General features: G+C 42.1%; 1 protein-coding gene across 1 annotated transcript in view; it reads right to left on the bottom strand.

The window, feature by feature from the left end:
* Positions 1 to 9,212, bottom strand: part of MOXD1 (monooxygenase DBH like 1) — a 50,033-nt gene extending 40,821 nt beyond the window's left edge. Inside the window, exon 1 of the mRNA XM_062570905.1 lies at positions 8,931 to 9,212. Within this exon, the coding sequence (XP_062426889.1) occupies positions 8,931 to 9,194 (264 nt within the window). The 5' untranslated portion in view covers positions 9,195 to 9,212. The remainder of the gene's footprint in view (positions 1 to 8,930) is intronic.
* Between the last annotated feature and the right edge of the window lie 9,101 nt (positions 9,213 to 18,313).

Genomic DNA, 18,313 nt, shown 5'->3' with positions numbered 1-18,313 from the left:
TCAGAGTTATTAACTGCCTCTATTACTATTTTTATGACTGCTGCTGAAAATTATCCAGATATTCATCACAAAAATCAAATCAAATGACAAGAAAATTTCTGACCAGCATTTGATTGTTCAAGTTCTGACATGAAAATAGTTTGTTTGAAAACAAAATAAGGCCGTATTGTCAAGGAAATATACTGATCTCTTTTTGTTTCATACAGTGGATTTTAAGTCAAACTGCACAGATTTTGCTCAATTTAGTCATCACAGCTTAAGAGCCTTTAACATATGGTATATGTGTACAAAGGCTAATGAACAAAAGGAGGTCCTCAAGAACGAGGGCATGTTGACAAGTTGCAGCACCACATCCTTTCAGCAGTATCTTGGTAAAGAAAAAGGCATTTCTCTTTGCCAAGAAAATTTTGGGCATTCCAATCAGCTAGTATCATGCTTAATAATCAAGGCCTGTGTAACGCCTATTATTTATTAAGCAAATCTACTCAGGCATTAGGACACAAATCCTTTATTTTATTTTCTTATATTTAATTAAGGCCCTTGCAATTTGGGAGGGTGGTGTCACAAATATTAAAAATAGATCTAGAGATGATTCTTTTCAGAGTAGAAAAGTATGAAGAAATTAAAATCCTTTTTCTATAGCACAAATCCAGTCAAAACACCATATTTGGGCTACCTACACTCCACTTAAATCTTTGTGCCTAATCAAAGAGAAAGCTGGGTACCTCTAAAGGCCTTTGAAAAGTAGCTTAGGAGGCCAAAGAATGGCAGAGAGGATGAATGCACCAGGAGTCAGACAGGGAACATTCAGTACATGAACTTCAGTTGAAGTTAGGATATCTAAATATGGTTCCAAATTCTCCCTGGAATCTACTCCCATAACACGGCACTCATCTAGATTTACAAGTTGCATGGATTTAATCCTGTTGAGAATATAGCGTGACATTTGCATCAACAGAATTACAGTGCTTCAATATCTATCATGGCTGGGCTTAAATGTGCCTCCTATTAGAATAGTTCCTTTTTCTTACTGGATAGGAAAAAGCTCCAATACTGTGGCTGCTTTCAAACAGATTTCGTTTTGCCACCTCATATCGTTACTTAGAAAACCTGTATCTTCTGGAAGGAAGATTATAATGATCCAAGTTGTTTAGAATTTCATGGAGCTCCAGTACAGATCTGTGATAATCATCAAACCCTTAACACCGAATTTCTGAAACAGTCTGTACAAACGAGAAAAATATAGATTAATTTACTGATTCAGCACTTGAAACCAGATTTTTCAGCTTCTTGTACACACAAAAGCATATATTATACTTAAAACAAAATTGCCGAAGTTTTACATTAACTTTACAGAAGTGTAAGCAGAAACAGAAGATAAGGGTGAAATGGACTATATTTTTCTAGCACAAACATCTTATTTTGGTTATTTAAATAATAGATGTTTAAAATTTACAATGTTTAGGAAGCGCTAGTTGTCCTGCTACATAATAGCAACAATTTTTATTTTTATTTGATCATTTGACTATGTAAACTGTTTACATTTGAAACATAACATATTTAAAGTTTCTGCACTCTCTTTGATTATACTGCATAAGCTGGTATTTTATGCTCCAGGCTAAGTAGTGCCATCAGTCAAATAATTAGGTATCTTGTTCTTTATGCTAGCTAGAAGTTGAAAAAACACATGGAAAGTGAAAAATCTTTCTGATTATACAAGCCATTTTATGATCTTCATCACAAGTGAAGCTGATGATGTTACATTGTATTTTAAATCCTATTAACCTCTCTCTTCATCTCTCTTAAAAAATGTTTTGCAGCATATACAGTTTCTGATTGCTGCTATACAAACCATCAGGGAGAAAAATTTCTTATGGAGGTAAAGAAAGATGCAAATAGGCTATTTTACCATTCAAGAACATAAGCACAGCTGCACAAGGAATCCTGACCAAAAAAAATGTTACCAGCTGTCATCACATACTCAAACAGGTGTCTATGGAGCTCCCTCCCTGAACCTTAACAATGTACAAGACCGTTTTGTTTATGGTATCCATTTCCCACGCTAAATTATATGCAGCACCTTTCAACCTCGAGGAACATAAAATAACCCTCAAACTGAGGCCCCATGCAGCAATTGCCTGGCAGGCTTGACTTGTGAGCAAAGATCTGCCTCCAAGATTTACAAATCCTGCCTGGCGCTAACCTGGGGATCACTCTCGTCCAGAGCAGACTGAACCGTTACGAGAGCACGAAGGTACAGGCCAGCAGTGGGAAAAAGGAGGGAAAAACAAGCTGTGTTGCAACCAGTCCTGGCCTATGGCCCACAGCCAGCTCATGCAGCTCTGAGTAACCCCAAACTAGTGTCAAAGACCAGGGCTGGAGACAAGTTTGGCCAAGGAATTGGGAAGCTATAACCAAGATGAAACTTGGTGCAGCAGAGCATCTATCCTCTTATAAACAGGACAGATAAACTGCTATGGTACTCAAAAGAACAGACCAAAACTTTTGTTTAAAAACTCCACCAAGCTATGCCTTTCTGAGTTTCCCCCTCAAAAAAAAAAAAAAAAAAAAAAAAAAAAAACTCCTTTTTATTGTTACATTTAATTTAGATGGAATCCTGCTGCCCGTGCTTCCAGCACACACTGGATAATACCACAAAAAAGATGTTTTCATCTTTTATTTGGTAAGAATCAAACAGAACATGAGTTCACAAATAAGCAAACCAAACTGTTTTCAACCTCACATAATTTCAGCTTGAGTTTAAGGTAAAGATCTTACCATATTCTTATTTTATTAAAAAGCAGAGCACCCACAGAAAACTAACAAGAAGTACAAGTCTGAAAGCCTCACTTCATCATATAGAAACACCTTGAGATTACTCCAGTTGACTGACTCAATCGTAGAATTGGCCCCAAAAGAAAAAATATCCAAAGAAAAAGGTATTATGACAGCAATTAAGCAGCAATTAAGCAATTCCAAGAAGTTCCTAAAGTAGTTGTACAATAGTAAGTTCAGCTGCTGCTTATGAACAGTTTGTTCAAAATTAATTTACTGGGCTTTTTTTGTTGGTTTTTTTTTTTACATAAACACAAAAATAGTAAGAAATGATTCACTCCTTGTTAAGAAGCCCAGATCTTACTCATGTGAATAGTTCCAAGAAATTGTATCTCCTCCTGGTACAATTCCAGTTAAACTGACTGAATTACATTAGAGTAAATGTGCCTTATTTATTTCAGGTAGACTATTAACTTTAATAAGGACAGAAAAATTTTATTTGTACCAAATAACTGTGGATGTGTCTATATTTTAAATGCACATATATGCAAATCCACAAAGTTACACATTTTCCACTTCTGCATTTACATAAATAATGTGTGTGAACATGTATACATATTTTCTTTGCAAAAGAAGGTTATGTACTTTTTACATATGAAGCATAGTTACTTACATTTTTCCTCATTCAAACTGTAAGCCATTTGCATACATTTTAGCGTATTTCTTATACGTAGTTAAGTACAGCCAGAGGCTGCTTCAAGGATCGCCCAGAACCTACAGCAAAACTCCTTGGTTTCTGTGACATTCCAGGCAGATTTAAAAATACCAGTTACTACACATACAAATGAAAAACACTGAAATGTGGAGAGCTCTCCAGCTTATCATACAAAGGCACAAGAAGCACTAGGGTTAGAAGTTGAAATATGACATCACTCTTTAGGGTAGATAATACGACTTTGCAGTGCAGTCCCAAGGATTTCTTGGAGCCTTTGCATCAAGAATAAATGTTCATGTAAAAGGTTATCCTCTAGCTATATTAGAAGCTAGAGAGCTGGATTAAAGACTATCCTAACAAAAACAGACTAGACAAAACATGCAGCGATTGTGTTTTAAGGGAAAGAAAACCTGTAACTAGGAGATACTTCATAATCCAATCTCACAACTGTACCTTATCACAAGGAACATTCCTTATACAGGAGCCACATTTAAAAGTACCCATTTTCTTGTTTTAATTACTTTAATTACTTCAATTATGAGCAACAGTTTTCAAAACACTTAAGAGATTTTGGAGCACAATTATCAATGATGCTTGTGCCCAAAATTCCTAAGAAAATCTCCTCTTAGCCTCCTCCTATTTCTAAGATCTTTTTTAATGTGAAATTATCCCCTCATTATTTTGAACTCTTGCATCACTCAAAGTGGTTACATTCCCATCTTCTCCTAGGTGTGAAACGTTGTAAGGACACTGAATTTTCCTGGTGTCTCTAAAATCCTAAGTACAAGAAAAGCTTTACCCCTCAAAAAAAAAAAAAAAAAAAAAATCTTACACCAAACTCCCCCAAAGCCTGCAGTACAGAAGATCTACAGAATACTCTCATCTTTTGTACATCTGTTGTTGCTTCCTTGTCCTAACTATTGTACCTCTGAAAGAGAAATACAAAGCATCCAGCCAGTGGAGATGTACATGGTAGTGTCTCTTTATGCCCCACGCTGAAGCCAAGAGGGACTTGTTAGTCATCTGGAAATTTTGCCACAATGCCCAAAGGCATGAAATACCTCCAACAAAGCACCAACTGAGATATGTCAGCGTGGCCCGCACTTTGCATCTCCCTTTTGGTCCCTTTCAAGTTGTTTTCTAAACACTTCTTTTGTTGCTGTTGGCATGAGTGCACTTAAAAGCAGCATATCGTTAAGTAGAGAGAATGCTCACTGTTTTCTGTCCTTTAAAATCTGTTCCAAGTACTTCCCTATGAGCAATTAAGCTAACTCTATGGGATACATTTGATAACAGATATTCTTTAGTTTGGGTGACAGTTAACAAGCAAGGCTGTAATGAATAATAAAGTACTTTTTAGTGATACACAGTCCCTATTCACCCCAGTAAGGACTATTTCTGTGGAAGTTCAACAGAAGATTAGAACAATGCAACTCTCTTGTGTAACTTGCACAAAATAGGCATTCATCAAGGAGGATTAGTCTCCCCAAAATGGGGCTCTCAGTAGCTACGTGCTGTGGGTGGGGATGCACAATTCCAGACAGGGGTGGAGACCAAGGAAAAAGCATGGGGCTAGCATGAAAATGCATGCTGTGTCAATTCATAAGCACCAAAGAGGGATGTGTAGAAAAAGAGGAAAACTAGATGCAAAAGCTAAAGCTGTCCGAAGAACGTTTATAGAGAGTAATGCATGCTGCAAGGGACCATGGCAATATTGCATGGTAATGTTTTTCTAAGTATGGACTCTTCTTCTTCACTCTCCCCCAGCCAGAGATAAAAGCAGCTTCCCAGCTTTCCAACACCAGACTCATCTAGTATATTCTTTTTCTCAAACAGCCTCACCCAAACACCACATAATCTGCAGCTGTGTCACCACAGGGCTCTCAGTGACATGCCAGAATAATTTGCTCACTGATCTCCCTCTTTTTTCTCCATCTGCATGATAGAGGTGGCTCCCTCAGAGCAATAGAGTATGCTATGTGTCTGTGCTATGCATGTACTCTACATCCTCCCAAAGTATGTCTAGGTTTCCATTCAAAATACTGAACTCCTGAAACATTAGAATAATAAATGTATCATTCTCTGATCATTCAGAAAGCTCTTTAAAAAGTTATTCTGGTACTCCATGGCAGTTCTTTCTGTTTTGTTCTCCCATGCGGCTTGAGATACTTAGAAGGAATTAAAATTCAGTCTTTCAAATAATTTTAGCCTTTGCCTATTACGCTAGACATCCTTTTAGCTTCAATAAGGCTTCAATGTGGAAAAGCAAAACAAAATAAACAGAGTACTTCATTATACTAAAATCAGGAAACACATGAAGAACGAGAAAGTACAACCTACTACTGTCAGATGTCCAGGACTTTGAGTTGTTGCATTTTTTAAAGGAAAGCATTGCCTGATGATGGTGAGAACTGCATCCTCTTGCTGCGAGAGGATGAAGAATAAATGCCAGAGGAAATGTTTTCTCTCTTCTCTGAAAATTTACTTTTACCTCAAAGCACCTTCACAGATTAAGGAGTATACGCTTTTATGTTTATTGATGGTAGTAGTCTAACTACATTTACATGTCTACTCCCAGAAGACAGCTCTTCCTTAGGCAGAACACTTTCTACTTCTATTTAAAGGAGGTCAGAGGACTTAAGGGGGGAAAAAAGAGGCTAAATTCTCAAGAGACTAGCAATTTTAATGCCCACTTGAAAGGCAATAAAGGTGTTTCAGAACAACTTCTGAAAATCAGGCCACTAACAAGCATCTCAAAACTTTCAAAGAAACCAAAAAATGATCTTTTTAAGAGTTTTCACCACGATGAACATTTTCCAACTGATGATCACGGAATAAAAACATAGTTCTAAAACCAAAAAGAAAAGTAAGTTCTTTCATTATAGGGTGTACATATTTTATAGAGCATAGCTAAGTATAAAACCATACACTTTCAAGTGCACTATCTATGAAAAATTCTTATTAAATAAGAATATTGTAAGGATCATATATACTTAAAAGAATGCTTTTAAAATATTAACTGTATTTGTGGCTCGAATCAAGTAAGGAATTAGATATAATTGAAATGGGATTTTAAAATGAGTACTTCTTTTTATATCAACCTCTATTGGCCTAGAAAAAGCCTTTGGACAAATTTTGTTTCTTCAAAGAGTTTACTCCATCCTCTTTGTTTTCAGCCTTTCCTTCTATTTCTTTTTAGACTAGGGTAAGGTCTTTTAAAAACACTGCTGTAAACTGTTGCTCTTAATGGAGTAACTTTTTTAAAAGACCTCACCCCAGTTTAGAAAGAAACCTTGCTATCTAAAACTGAAGAAATGGGGATAGAGAAAAAGACATGGAGAAAAAGATATGTTGTCAGCAAACGAAGCAAACAGTATTATTTTAGCACGGCATTATCTGCTTTGACAATGCAACAAAATAACTTATAGCACTTGGCATAGCAGATGTTCATATGTTAAATACAAATTTCAGGAAAGAAAGGTTAGGTGTCTGTAACAGGAGGCACTTGCTATGATCCATTCTCTTTTCATCCCAGTTGTAATTTATTGTGTGATGACAATGAATAAAATCTGTGGAAGGTGAATGGAATTCTGTATGTATTGATCCATTTTAAAGGATGATGAAAACCCCTAAGGGGTGCTGACAAGAGCCACAAAAGCGATTTGACTGCTGGAGAAAATGCTCTGCAGTGGGATACTTACAGGGCTCAATATACTTATTTTATGCAAAAGAAAACTGAGAATTCTGTCACTTGATTACAGTACCTAAATAACCACAGGGTGGGTGTGGGGAGTAGACTTTTTAATCTAGTAGGGAAAATATATAGTAAGAATCTGAGCCTGGACAAACTAGCATTGGAAAGAAGAAATAGGAAAGACTCCCCATTTCCACAAATTGCGATGGGAAGTGATGGATTCTCCATCACTGAATGTCTTTATATTGGGTTTGGATGCCTTTCTAAAAGGCTTGTTTTAGTCAAACCCAATTAACGAATCAGCCAAACACAAGGCTTGGGATTCTTTTAAAGGTGAATAGATGTATCTTCTGAAATGCTAGGCTCTAGCATGCCTTACATTCTGTGACTCTAAGAGCTACATTGCTAGATGACTAGAATAGGGTTTTTTATTATTAGTGTTTTATTTAGACTGAGGTTTTCTGAAAAATAATCTTCATTTTGAAATATGGAGAAAACAAACAAACATTCTGAAAATCATTGGTTTGAACTTAAACAAGACAAATATTTGCCCACACTGCATGTAGTAAACTAATAGGAAAAAAAAAAGAAATGTTTATATTAAAAGCTCCCCTTTTCTAAAAAAGATTTAATTCTGTGAAATCTCAATAAATAAATACTAGGAAGAATATTAAACATTTTGTGTTCCTGTGCTGAAATGTTAGTAACAGTTCATATTCTTTAAAAGAAAAAATAACTTAAAATTTAAGGAGTGGCTTCAAAGATCAACTAGCTCTAGCATAAGAAGAAAAAGATAACTCCTCAACTGTGCTCTAACAACTAGGTATTACTCAGCTCTTGAACTGCCTCTCCAAAAGCTATTAGCTCAGCTAGTAAGAGCAACAAGTTGTCATTCGAGGGTGCTGGGCCTGCCTGCTGGCCCTCTCGGTGACCAGCTGGACACGCTGCCCCTGGTCCCGCGGCCCCGAAGGACTTCACCCGGGCTTGTGCCCACCTAACTCAGGGGAGGAGGAAGGCACATGCCCCTTCTTCCCCTTGCAGTTTCGACCTGCTCAGCCAAGCACTTACTCCTGAAGCCCTTTTTAAGGACAGGGTCAAAACGCTTCCAGGTGAGGCGAGGAGGAATGCGAACGAGGGGAGTCGTACACACGCTGTGCAACAGCAGCCGAGGGTGTGAGCAGTCTGGGGAGTTAGCAGGATCATGCCCTCATGCCAGTGGGATTAGAAAGAGGAAGATCAGACAGAACCGGAATGATAAAACTCAGTTAGTCGTTAATTGCATGAATAAACTACAGCACTGTGAGGGAAAGGAGCTCCACCACACTGGAAGAGACTCACCCAGCTCTCCACTTTCTTCTTCGCATCTAGGCTCAGAGGGCCAGCAGGGAAAGAGTGCCCAAGGAGAGAGAAAAAGGCTGTTGCATTTTCTGGATAAAGAGGAAGGAAACCCGACACCTTCGAGGAAACCAGCGCAGAAGTTTAGAGGGAAGGAGCGGACAGAAAGGGAGTCGCTCCTCCGAGGGGAAAAGCGCGGAGAACAATGGGACGGACCGGAGAGCGGGGAGCAAGCGGCAGAGAGGTGCAGAGCGGCGGCCGAGGAAGCAGCGGGGAGAGCGGGGGGCGTCGCGAGTGGCAGGAGGGCGGCGAAGAAGGGGGACAGCGGAGCACAAAGGGGGCGCGGGGCGCGACGCGGGGCCCCGCGGGGAGGGCGGCCGGCCGCGGCGGGGCCGGGCAGCCGGGCCTTACCTGCAGGTAGGGCTTGCCCCTCTCCACGCCCCCCACCACGATGTCGGCCGAGGCCATGCCGCCGCTGCCCGACAGCCCGAAGCCCACGTAGCCGCGGGTGCGCACCTCCAGGCGGAAGGCGAGGGCGCTGCCGCGGCGGCCCCAGCGCAGGCGGTAGGCGGCCGCCCCGTCCAGCACCGCGCTGTGCGGGTAGCTCCGCGGCGGCGCCGCGACGGCGCACAGCAGCCCGCCCAGCACCAGCGCCCAGGGGCGCAGTCGCCGCATCCTCCCGCCGCGCCGGCTCTGGCCCCGGCCGCGGCCGCCGCGCACTGGCGGAGCGAGGGCGGGAGCGAGTGAGCGGCGGAGGGGCGTGCGTGTGCGTGTGTGTGTGTGCGCGCGCGTGTGCGTGTGTGTGTGGAGAAGGGGGGCAGGGTGCCCCGGTCAGCCCGCCCCCACTGCGGGCGGCCCTTGCCGGCCGCCCCCCGTCGGGGAGCGCGCCCCACGGCAGCGCCTTCGCGGCGCGCTGCCCCGGCGCTGCGGCCGTCGCCCCCGGCCGCCCGTCGGGGCAGGGAGTCGCGCTGCAGACCCCTCTCCCCGGCCGCCCGTCGGGGCAGGGCGCCGCGCTGCAGCCCCCTCTCCCCGGCCGCCTGTCGGGGCAGGGCGCTGCGCTGCAGCCCCCCCCTCCCCGGCCGCCCGTCGGGGCAGGGAGCCGCGCTGCAGCCCCCTCTCCCCGGCCGCCCGTCGGGGCAAGGAGCCGCGCTGCAGCCCCCTCTCTCCGGCCGCCCATCGGGGCAAGGAGCCGCGCTGCAGCCCCCCCTCCCCGGACGCCTGTCGGGGCAAGGAGCCGCGCTGCAGCCCCCTCTCCCCGGCCGCCCATCGGGGCAAGGAGCCGCGCTGCAGCCCCCCCTCCCCGGACGCCTGTCGGGGCAAGGAGCCGCGCTGCAGCCCCCTCTCCCCGGCCGCCCATCAGGGCAAGGCGCCGCCAGCACCTGCCGCGGGGGCGCTGCGCGGAACGCGGCGCGGCCGCGCAGGCTGAGCCGTGGTGCTCCTGCCCACAGGGGAAGCGCGGCCGCGGCTCTCCTGTTCGGACTACCCAGCCCCGTGGCATCCCCCGTGGGGGGGGGGGGGGGATGTGGGGAGCAGCCTGAAGGCAACGAGTGCGTGCTAGTTTTAAGCCCCTCTTAGAGTGAACCATAGTGCCAGGGAGGGGACAGCACGCAAATCTCAGCACGGTCTGAGAGCAGAGTTATTTTTACCCCACAAGTAGAGGACCTCCAAAGGGATTTGCACCGAGGCAGCACCTAAAGCACAACTGGAAACTGCATCCGCATCTCCTGACATCTCCTTATCCCCAGCCTCGGCGGCACCAGCACACCTCCAACCTAGTCGTGTGCTCCTGAGCACACTAGTAACGGAAGTTGCGTCCAGTTCTCGTTCATGCATTTAAAACTCCACTGTCTTTTCGAGCAGAAAGGAAAGAGCGGAAAAATTTATTTAGAGGAATATGCTCCCACCCTCTGCAAAGCTGAATGAAAAAAAAAAAATAGCATGGCACCAAAACTGGGAAAATCATGGTCAACAAGAAATTGTATCAGCCCTTGGAATCTCCAAGTAATCTGAAATTAATTTAAAGTAAATTTACTTTGCTTGTACTGTGTTTTATGCATGCTTAGATGAAAGAGCACTCAGTAGCCAAAAGAAATGAAACACTACTTCTGTGAAAACTGAACAAACTCGACCATAAAGGAAATTAGCAATGCTTCCTTTTTGAAATTAGCAATGCCTCCTTTTTTTAGTTTGTGTATGAAAATATTTCACAAATATTACTGGGGTTTTCAGAGTATCTCCACATACTGTGTTGTGAGGAATACATCAAACTACAGAATAATTTCTAAAATAGAAAATGCTAAAAAAATCAAAAGCCTCAAAAATTACTTTCACCTAAAACATCACAGAGAATGGAGGAAAAACAATAAATAATCGGACATTGGTCAAATAAAAGTATTTTTTAAAGTGAATAAATTGGTCTAACCTTTCTTCCAATTATAGCAATAACTTCAAAGGATGGCAGACAAAATAGACAGCAGTGAGATGAGGGCAATTTAGTTTTTTTCCAAAATATTGCTGAACACCTGCAAGTGCCATTAAGTTAAACAGAAGCTGGAAGCTCAGGGAACCTCTCAAGGTCTGAGGTGTGGCCCTAGTACTCAGCTGGGGGAACACTCCCTTTGCAAATCCATCTTAAAGAAATGATCCTAAAATAGTTAGAAAAAGGTATGTTTATGTTTCTAGGGGGCAGGAACAAAGAAGGAATGGAAAATATTTCTTAAAAAATGGCTTAATTTTTCTTTAAATCTGTATATTATATTCTTATATAACAGAAACCCCGTGATAAAGTTACAATCATGTGGCCTTCATAAGCTCATATACCAACTTCACTGCCAGAAAGAATGATTGAATTACACATCTGGCAGAAGAATCATTGTCATATAACCACGACAAGTTGCCAAAGTCTAGCTAGCACTTCCTAGCTAGCTAGTGCTATATTCTGCAAGTATTTGTACAAAATAATGAAAAATACTCATTTAAGAGTATTCCACAATGTTTCAGTTTAGCAAGTATGGTCCTGACAACATCTTAAAAGTGATACAAGATATTATTATAAAAAGAAGTATAATATGTCACTTAAGTGACTGGTGAGTTGCTAAGGCTCCTGTCTCACAAACCTTTGAGAGCTCACAGTCTCTGAACTGCCAGGCATGCAAGTGTCCTGTGAGTGCCAAGCCTGTGGCCAAAGCTTCCCTGTTCCATGGCTCTGGAGCTAACACCCAATTGCTCCTGGGATTTATTTTCTTTTGTGGAGAAAATGACATTTTGGAGACTGAGAACTGGAGACAATACTAGAGTCCTTGAAATCCCCTGTGGGGCGGAATGATCTTGTTTCCACATAGCTTGAGGGTCAGTCTGCTGCTTCTCAATGCTAGAGAGCCGTCGTTAAAGCCTTTATGCACAAAGTCTTTGTGACCCCTTATCCAAAAGGGGTGATGTGAACCTGTCCTTCTGTAATGGAACAGAATTCGGTGGCACTGCTCACCCCTTCACGCTGGCTGAATTTAGAATAGTAAAAATGCCAGAAGAGGAGTCCTATTGCTTTCAAAGCTCAAGCAGGTATTTTTCCATTAAAACAAACCATTCAAACAGTTTTACAGAAATGTACACTTGATCTACATATACAGTAACAAAAACCTTGTAAATTTGCTGCTATTTTTAATCTTAAAAACAATACTAATATAATAAACTTCCCTGGTAGTTAGAAGAGGCACTTTGTGGGTGGAGTAGTATAATTCCCAAAACTTATATTAGGAGATTTTGATGACTTCACCAAAAATTCTTGCATCATTAGAAGACTAAATTCATATGAAAACACACTCTAAATCTGATTCTTGGCTTTGAAATAATCCCACAAGCAGAAGTACATGTCGCCATCAAATTAACACTTTCTCCTGGTTGAACTCAATCCCATCTATTCCTTTTTTAAGGAAGATAGTCACCTAATTAAGCACAGAATGATTCAATAAGTGTTTGTCTCTTTTAAAAGTCTCAGTGTCATTATTCAAGATGATCTTGCCAATTTTTCTCTCCCACAATTAAATACTGTGGCTCATCTACTAAAATGCATGCAAAAAAATGGCACTTTCTTCTTCATATTACAAATATTTGCAGAAAAAATACAAGTTCTGTAAAGCCTAAAAAACCCACTAAAAATGTAGACATCTTTTGATACAAACCAGAGCACTTTGTTCTAGGAGGCATCGGTTCCCAAAACTGTGAGGAGAAAAAGAATGTGTTACAGCTGAAACAGCAAGCTGTGACTATCAGGAAGAAAGTTGTGCCTCAGCCAATGAACTAATTAAACTGTGGAAGAAATGAACCTTAAGGACCACGTGGTGCTAAAACTGACATTGCGTTCTGCCCGGAACATCAGTGTCTCCTTCAAACATACTAGTTACCTACAAAACACTCCTGCGCTGGACACCTCTCATCACAAGCATCTGTGTTAGTCCTTCTCAGGAAGGACTACACTGCAAGAAATGCAGCCGACATACAAATGTGGCACCATGTACCTGGAAAGAACCTTGTGAAGAGCAGTACATACCAATTACTGGAATACTTTTTGCTGCTAGCTGTGTGTAAAAAGTATTTCAAATCTGTGTGACAGTCAGATGGATAAACAGACAGCTAGAAATGTAATTACATGTGTGCCAATTTAGTAAACACACATATGAAGCACAGATAACCATTTTTTAAAATGCTTCAAATGCTTTATAAATCTTTATACTCAAAGGTACATATTTTAAAAGTATTCCAGTTCAGGGAGTATCATTACTAGTGTCAATTCAGTCTATAAAAATGTGAAAGAACTGAGGCTGAGAAAAATTCATATGAAAGGGAATTAATTCTTTCACACCCCTGAGGAGATATGATTGTATAGATTTGTCATTTCTGAAATATTCCCTTGTGGCACTTGCTGTGAATCAACTCCCAGAATTACGCTATATGAGTGACTGAAACTAAGGGCTTCCTTTCATCTTGGTACTCTTAACAAGAAGTGAAAAGACAACAGTCACAACCAGAAGAAATTAAACTCTTTGCTTTCAAGCTTGTATGCTTTTCCAGCTGATCTAAAAAAAAATATCTCTCTCCAAATTTCACTTCCAAGAGAAGTAAGAATACTTCAAGGTATTTGTAAATTTGGCAATGTCTGCAGATACCAGCCTGGAAGTGTGGAAAAGAAAGCTAAATAATTCTGCTAATGTCCCAAGCATAGGATTGGGAAAATACTTTTTTTCTAATACAGATTTTGTTTTTCTGTCCTCAGGCAAGTAACTTAAAACATCAACCAACATGAGCCTAAACTCATCATTAGAATAGCTGAAAACATACTGGTCCTTATTTATACTTGTTTGACATTAACAGCATTTAGAATATAGGTTGAAGGTAGCACAGATGATCTCCAAAACTATCCTAACCTGGGTCAATGTCAAAGCTGCTTCTAGAACACAAAGTTAGAAAGAATCACAGAATCATAGAATCAGTAAGGTTGGAAGGGACCTCTGGAGATCATCTAGTCTGACTTCCCTGCTCAGCAGGGTCACCTACAGCATGTTAGACAGGGTTGCATCCAGGCAGGCCTTGAAGATCTCCAGGGAAGGAGACTCCACAGCCTCTCTGGGCAACCTGTGCCGGTGCTCCATCACTCTCACAGGGAAGAAATTCCCCCTCACGGTCAGGAGGAACTTCCTGTGCTTCAGTTTCTGCCCATTGCCTCTTGTCCTGTCACACAGGACAACTGAAAAGAGTTTGTCCCCGTCCCCTTGACACCCTCCCTTCAGGTACTTGTACACATTGATAAGATCCCCCCTCAGTCTTCTCTTCCCCAGGCTGAAGAGGCCCAGCTCTCGCAGCCGTTCCTCATAGGGCAGATGCTCCAGCCCTCAGATCATCTTTGTAGCCCTACGCTGGACTCTCTCCAGTAGCTCCATGTCTCTCTTGTCCTGGGGAGCCCAGAACTGGATGCAGTACTTGAGATGAGGCCTCCCCAGGGCTGAGTAGAGGGGCAGAATCACTTCCGTCGACCTGCTGGCAACATTCTTCCTAATGCACCCCAGGAGACCATTGGCCTTCTCGGCCACAAGGGCACCTTGCTGGCTCATGGTCAATTTGTCATCCACCAGCACTCCCAGGTCCTCCTCTGCATAGCTGCTCTCCACAAGGTCAGCCCCCTGCTTGTACTGCTGCCTAGGGTTATTTCTCCCTAGGTGCAGGACTCTGCACTTGTCCCTGTTGAACCTCAGGAGGTTCCTCTCCACCCAGCTCTCCAGCCTGTCCAGGTCCCTCTGTATGGCAGCACAGCCCTCAGGTGTGTCAGCCACTCCTCCCAGCTTGGTATCATCTGCAAACTTGGTGAGGAGGCACTCTGTCCCTTCATCCAGATCATTGATGAAGAAGTTGAACAGGATGGGACCCAGTACTGAGCCCTGGGGGACACTACTAGCCACAGGCCCCCAACTAGACTCCACGCCACTGATGACGACCCTCTGAGCTCTGCCTTTCAGCCAGTTCTCAGTCCACCTCACTGTCCACTCGTCTAACCCACACTTCCTGAGCTTCTCTAGGAGGATGTTATAGGAGACAGTGTCAAAAGCCTTGCTGAAGTCAAGGTACACAACGTCCACTGCTTTCCCCTCATCTACCCAGCCAGTCATTCCATCAGAGAAGGCTATCAAATTGGTGAAGCAGGATTTCCCCTTGGTGAATCCATGCTGGCTACTCCTGATCACCTTCTTCTCTTCCATATGTCTGGAGATGACATCCAGAATGAGCTGTTCCATCACCTTTCCAGGGATGGAGGTGAGGCTGACTGGCCTATAGTTGTCTGGGTCCTCCTTCTTGCCCTTCTTGAAGACTGGAGTGACACTGGCTTTCTTCCAGTCCTCAAGGTTCTACTTGTGTACCCCGTGGTGCCAAATGTTTCCTCTAGCTTCAGTGATTAGTTTATGTTGCCTCATAGGAAGAATTTGTGGTTCATTGGTGTGCCAGAAATATCAGAATATATCAGAAAGTGAAAACAACTATTTCTTCTTCTTTACTCGCTCCCAGCAAAAGAAAAAAGAAAAACACAAAACAAATACATAAAATGCCTAGTAAGTGAATTAAAAAGATGTATAAAAGCCTTCATGCAGTTATTCTGCTTATAGAGATTGAATAAATTGTAAGAATTTTCCATTTTACAATGTAAAAATAATTTTCAGTGTCTGGGAAATAGGGTGGAAAAGGGACAGGGAAAGAAATAAAACCTTGAGGACTAAAAAATGAAGTAATAAAGCAAACTCCAGACAAAATATATACTGAAGTGCTGGAGAACTTGCATCCTCATTTTGGCTGATACTTTCCTTTAAGAGGGCTTCTATTTTCAGAAGACTAATTGGGCGCTATATTTCTCCACTCAAGAGCTAGTCAATGTTTTTGATGCCTCTTCAGCTAAAACGCAGTAGTACATAGGAATGGCATACACACGACTTCTGAGGTTTTACATGGCCACGTTGCTATTCTCCTAAGTGTAGCATCAATAAAGATCAATATAATTCACCACCATGCTCTTTTCTCCCACCCTAATCCAGTAGATTAAGAGAAAACAGTTGTTCAAACTTGAAGACTCTTTCTCTCCCCCCCGCTCCCTCCCCCAGATTAACCACTTTCAAATGTCTAACAGCAGCCAAATCATTGCATGTGCCTGAGGAAATGTTTGGCACTGCTAAAGACACAGGTGGAACATTTCCACCTTCCTTCTCTTGGAACAATTTTGGCTTTGGATCAAGACAGAATAGTTTTACATCTCCTCTTGTTTGTACTGGTAGTAATATTTGTCAGGAGCCTGTCCTGTTGGCTCTGCATTACAGAGAGAATATCAAGGCCAGTTCAGAAATCTTTCTGCTCCTGGCACCCTGTCTATGTTGAACACAAATAGAATTATGCACCTTAGAGTCACAGATGTTGGTTTTACTCCAGATGATAGATATTCTCCCACTATAATAAGCTAACAGGAAACCAAACCTGCCTAGGTCTCGGCCACCCTCTTTGACTACATATCGACAGATAGAATATACTGCCGTGCTGGGATGCTGCCTAGTGAGAATGCTTCTGTGCCACAGCATACCAGCACGGGGCGCATAACACGGCTAGATCATCGTCATCAATAAACTCATTAAGAATCAACAATGAGAAATCATTTCTTTTCCTTTTCTCCCCAGCTTGTATCAACATCTACACTTAGTAAGGTTGCACCAGGAGCAAAAGTGGATCTCTTATTTCCCAAATCTTGTTCCCATCTGCTAAATGGTAAATTCCCAACCTAACCTTTCAACACAGCACTAAAGCCTGCCACATTTAGTTTATGTATAGCTGTTACAGATGTGACATACAGGGTTGAATTAATGAGATTCATTACATGTGAAGAACAGGAAAATAGTATATAGTTTGGTGAAAAATCTCTCTAATTTTAAATGCACAAAAGCCATAGGTGAAAAATTAATTTACAGTCCTAGTATCTTTACTCTAAATTTAAAGTTACATGCTTTATTTTTTTCAAAACAAGAGAATGGTCTGAGGCTTCTGGTTCTGTCTGAGCAGTTTAGGGTACTCTAAAATATCTGAAACTCTGATACTGTAACTTAGTTTCCCATAATCATATTAAAAATTCAACCCATCTTTTAGAGTAATAATTCAATGATTTTTGGGAGTATGCTTAGCATCTGGATTTGATTGACCAAAGGCCAACACAGCTGCTCTTTCAGAACAGCTTTTACTCATCCCTAACCCTCACTGTCTCATTCTCTCTGTTGATATCGTACAGCAAACAACCAGTGTGTGTTTTGAACGTGTATGATTTTGTAAGAAGCTGAAGACCTCCCTCACATGTAGCCTCCACAAAGTTCAATAGTCATCTGTTCTTCTGAATCTAAACAGACAATCTCCACTTTTCTCATAATTTAAATATGGGCAGATGGATATAGAGGACATAACTTACCTCTGGATTCAATTTCCCTCTCTTATTTATACTGTCGGAATTAACAGAACAAATACAAAACAGAAGGACAATGGGAGGTTGGGCTTGGTGCCTCTATGGAAATACATCAGTCTGCAGAAATGGAGTGTGTGTCACTGCAAACAGACTGCAAAGCCAGTCAAAAGCTATAAATATGCACAAGAAGCAAAAATGTAGCAGAAGAGGATGCCAAACGTACTGCATCTTTTGGGCAACAGTGACAGCATCTGTCCTCCCAGCAAATTATGAAGATTAGCATGCAATTTCTCCATAACATAAAAGTTTCCAGAATTTTTCAACACAGCAAAGCATTGAACCCACTCCTGTTTCCACTGAAGTCAGTGGTAAATCTCCTAATGCAAACAGCAGAAGTAACCTTCCTTTTGAAAAAGAAAACATTCCTAGGAGGAAAAAATTTACCCATCTCTAAAACCTTCAAGCACTGTGTTGAATGGATTTTTTTTTTCCTCAGAACTGATGCAATATATTTTGCCCCTAGATATAACACTCCCAGTCTGAACACACACACACACACACAGAGAGAGAGATGACTTGTATTTATGCAAACAAGTAAGTTTTGGTGAAAGGTAGAGTTCATACATAAAGTATATACCTATAAAGTATACACGGGTTGAGGAAACAGATGGTTGCCTGCTGGTTTGCAGGTATTCTTACTATATGATTTCCAAAGCATAGCGTTTCACATGGTCGTCATTAAATTGTCTTCATGTTTTGACCTTTATTTTCTGAGTTGCTTGACATGGTGTAGGTGCTTTTGTCAAGATCCTGTTTCATTCCA

This window comes from Rhea pennata, chromosome 3 (assembly GCF_028389875.1).
Source record: "Rhea pennata isolate bPtePen1 chromosome 3, bPtePen1.pri, whole genome shotgun sequence".
NCBI classification, from domain to species: Eukaryota; Metazoa; Chordata; class Aves; order Rheiformes; family Rheidae; genus Rhea; species Rhea pennata.
Note: the sequence above shows the minus strand (reverse complement) of the source record. Positions and strands in the feature narration are given on the sequence as shown.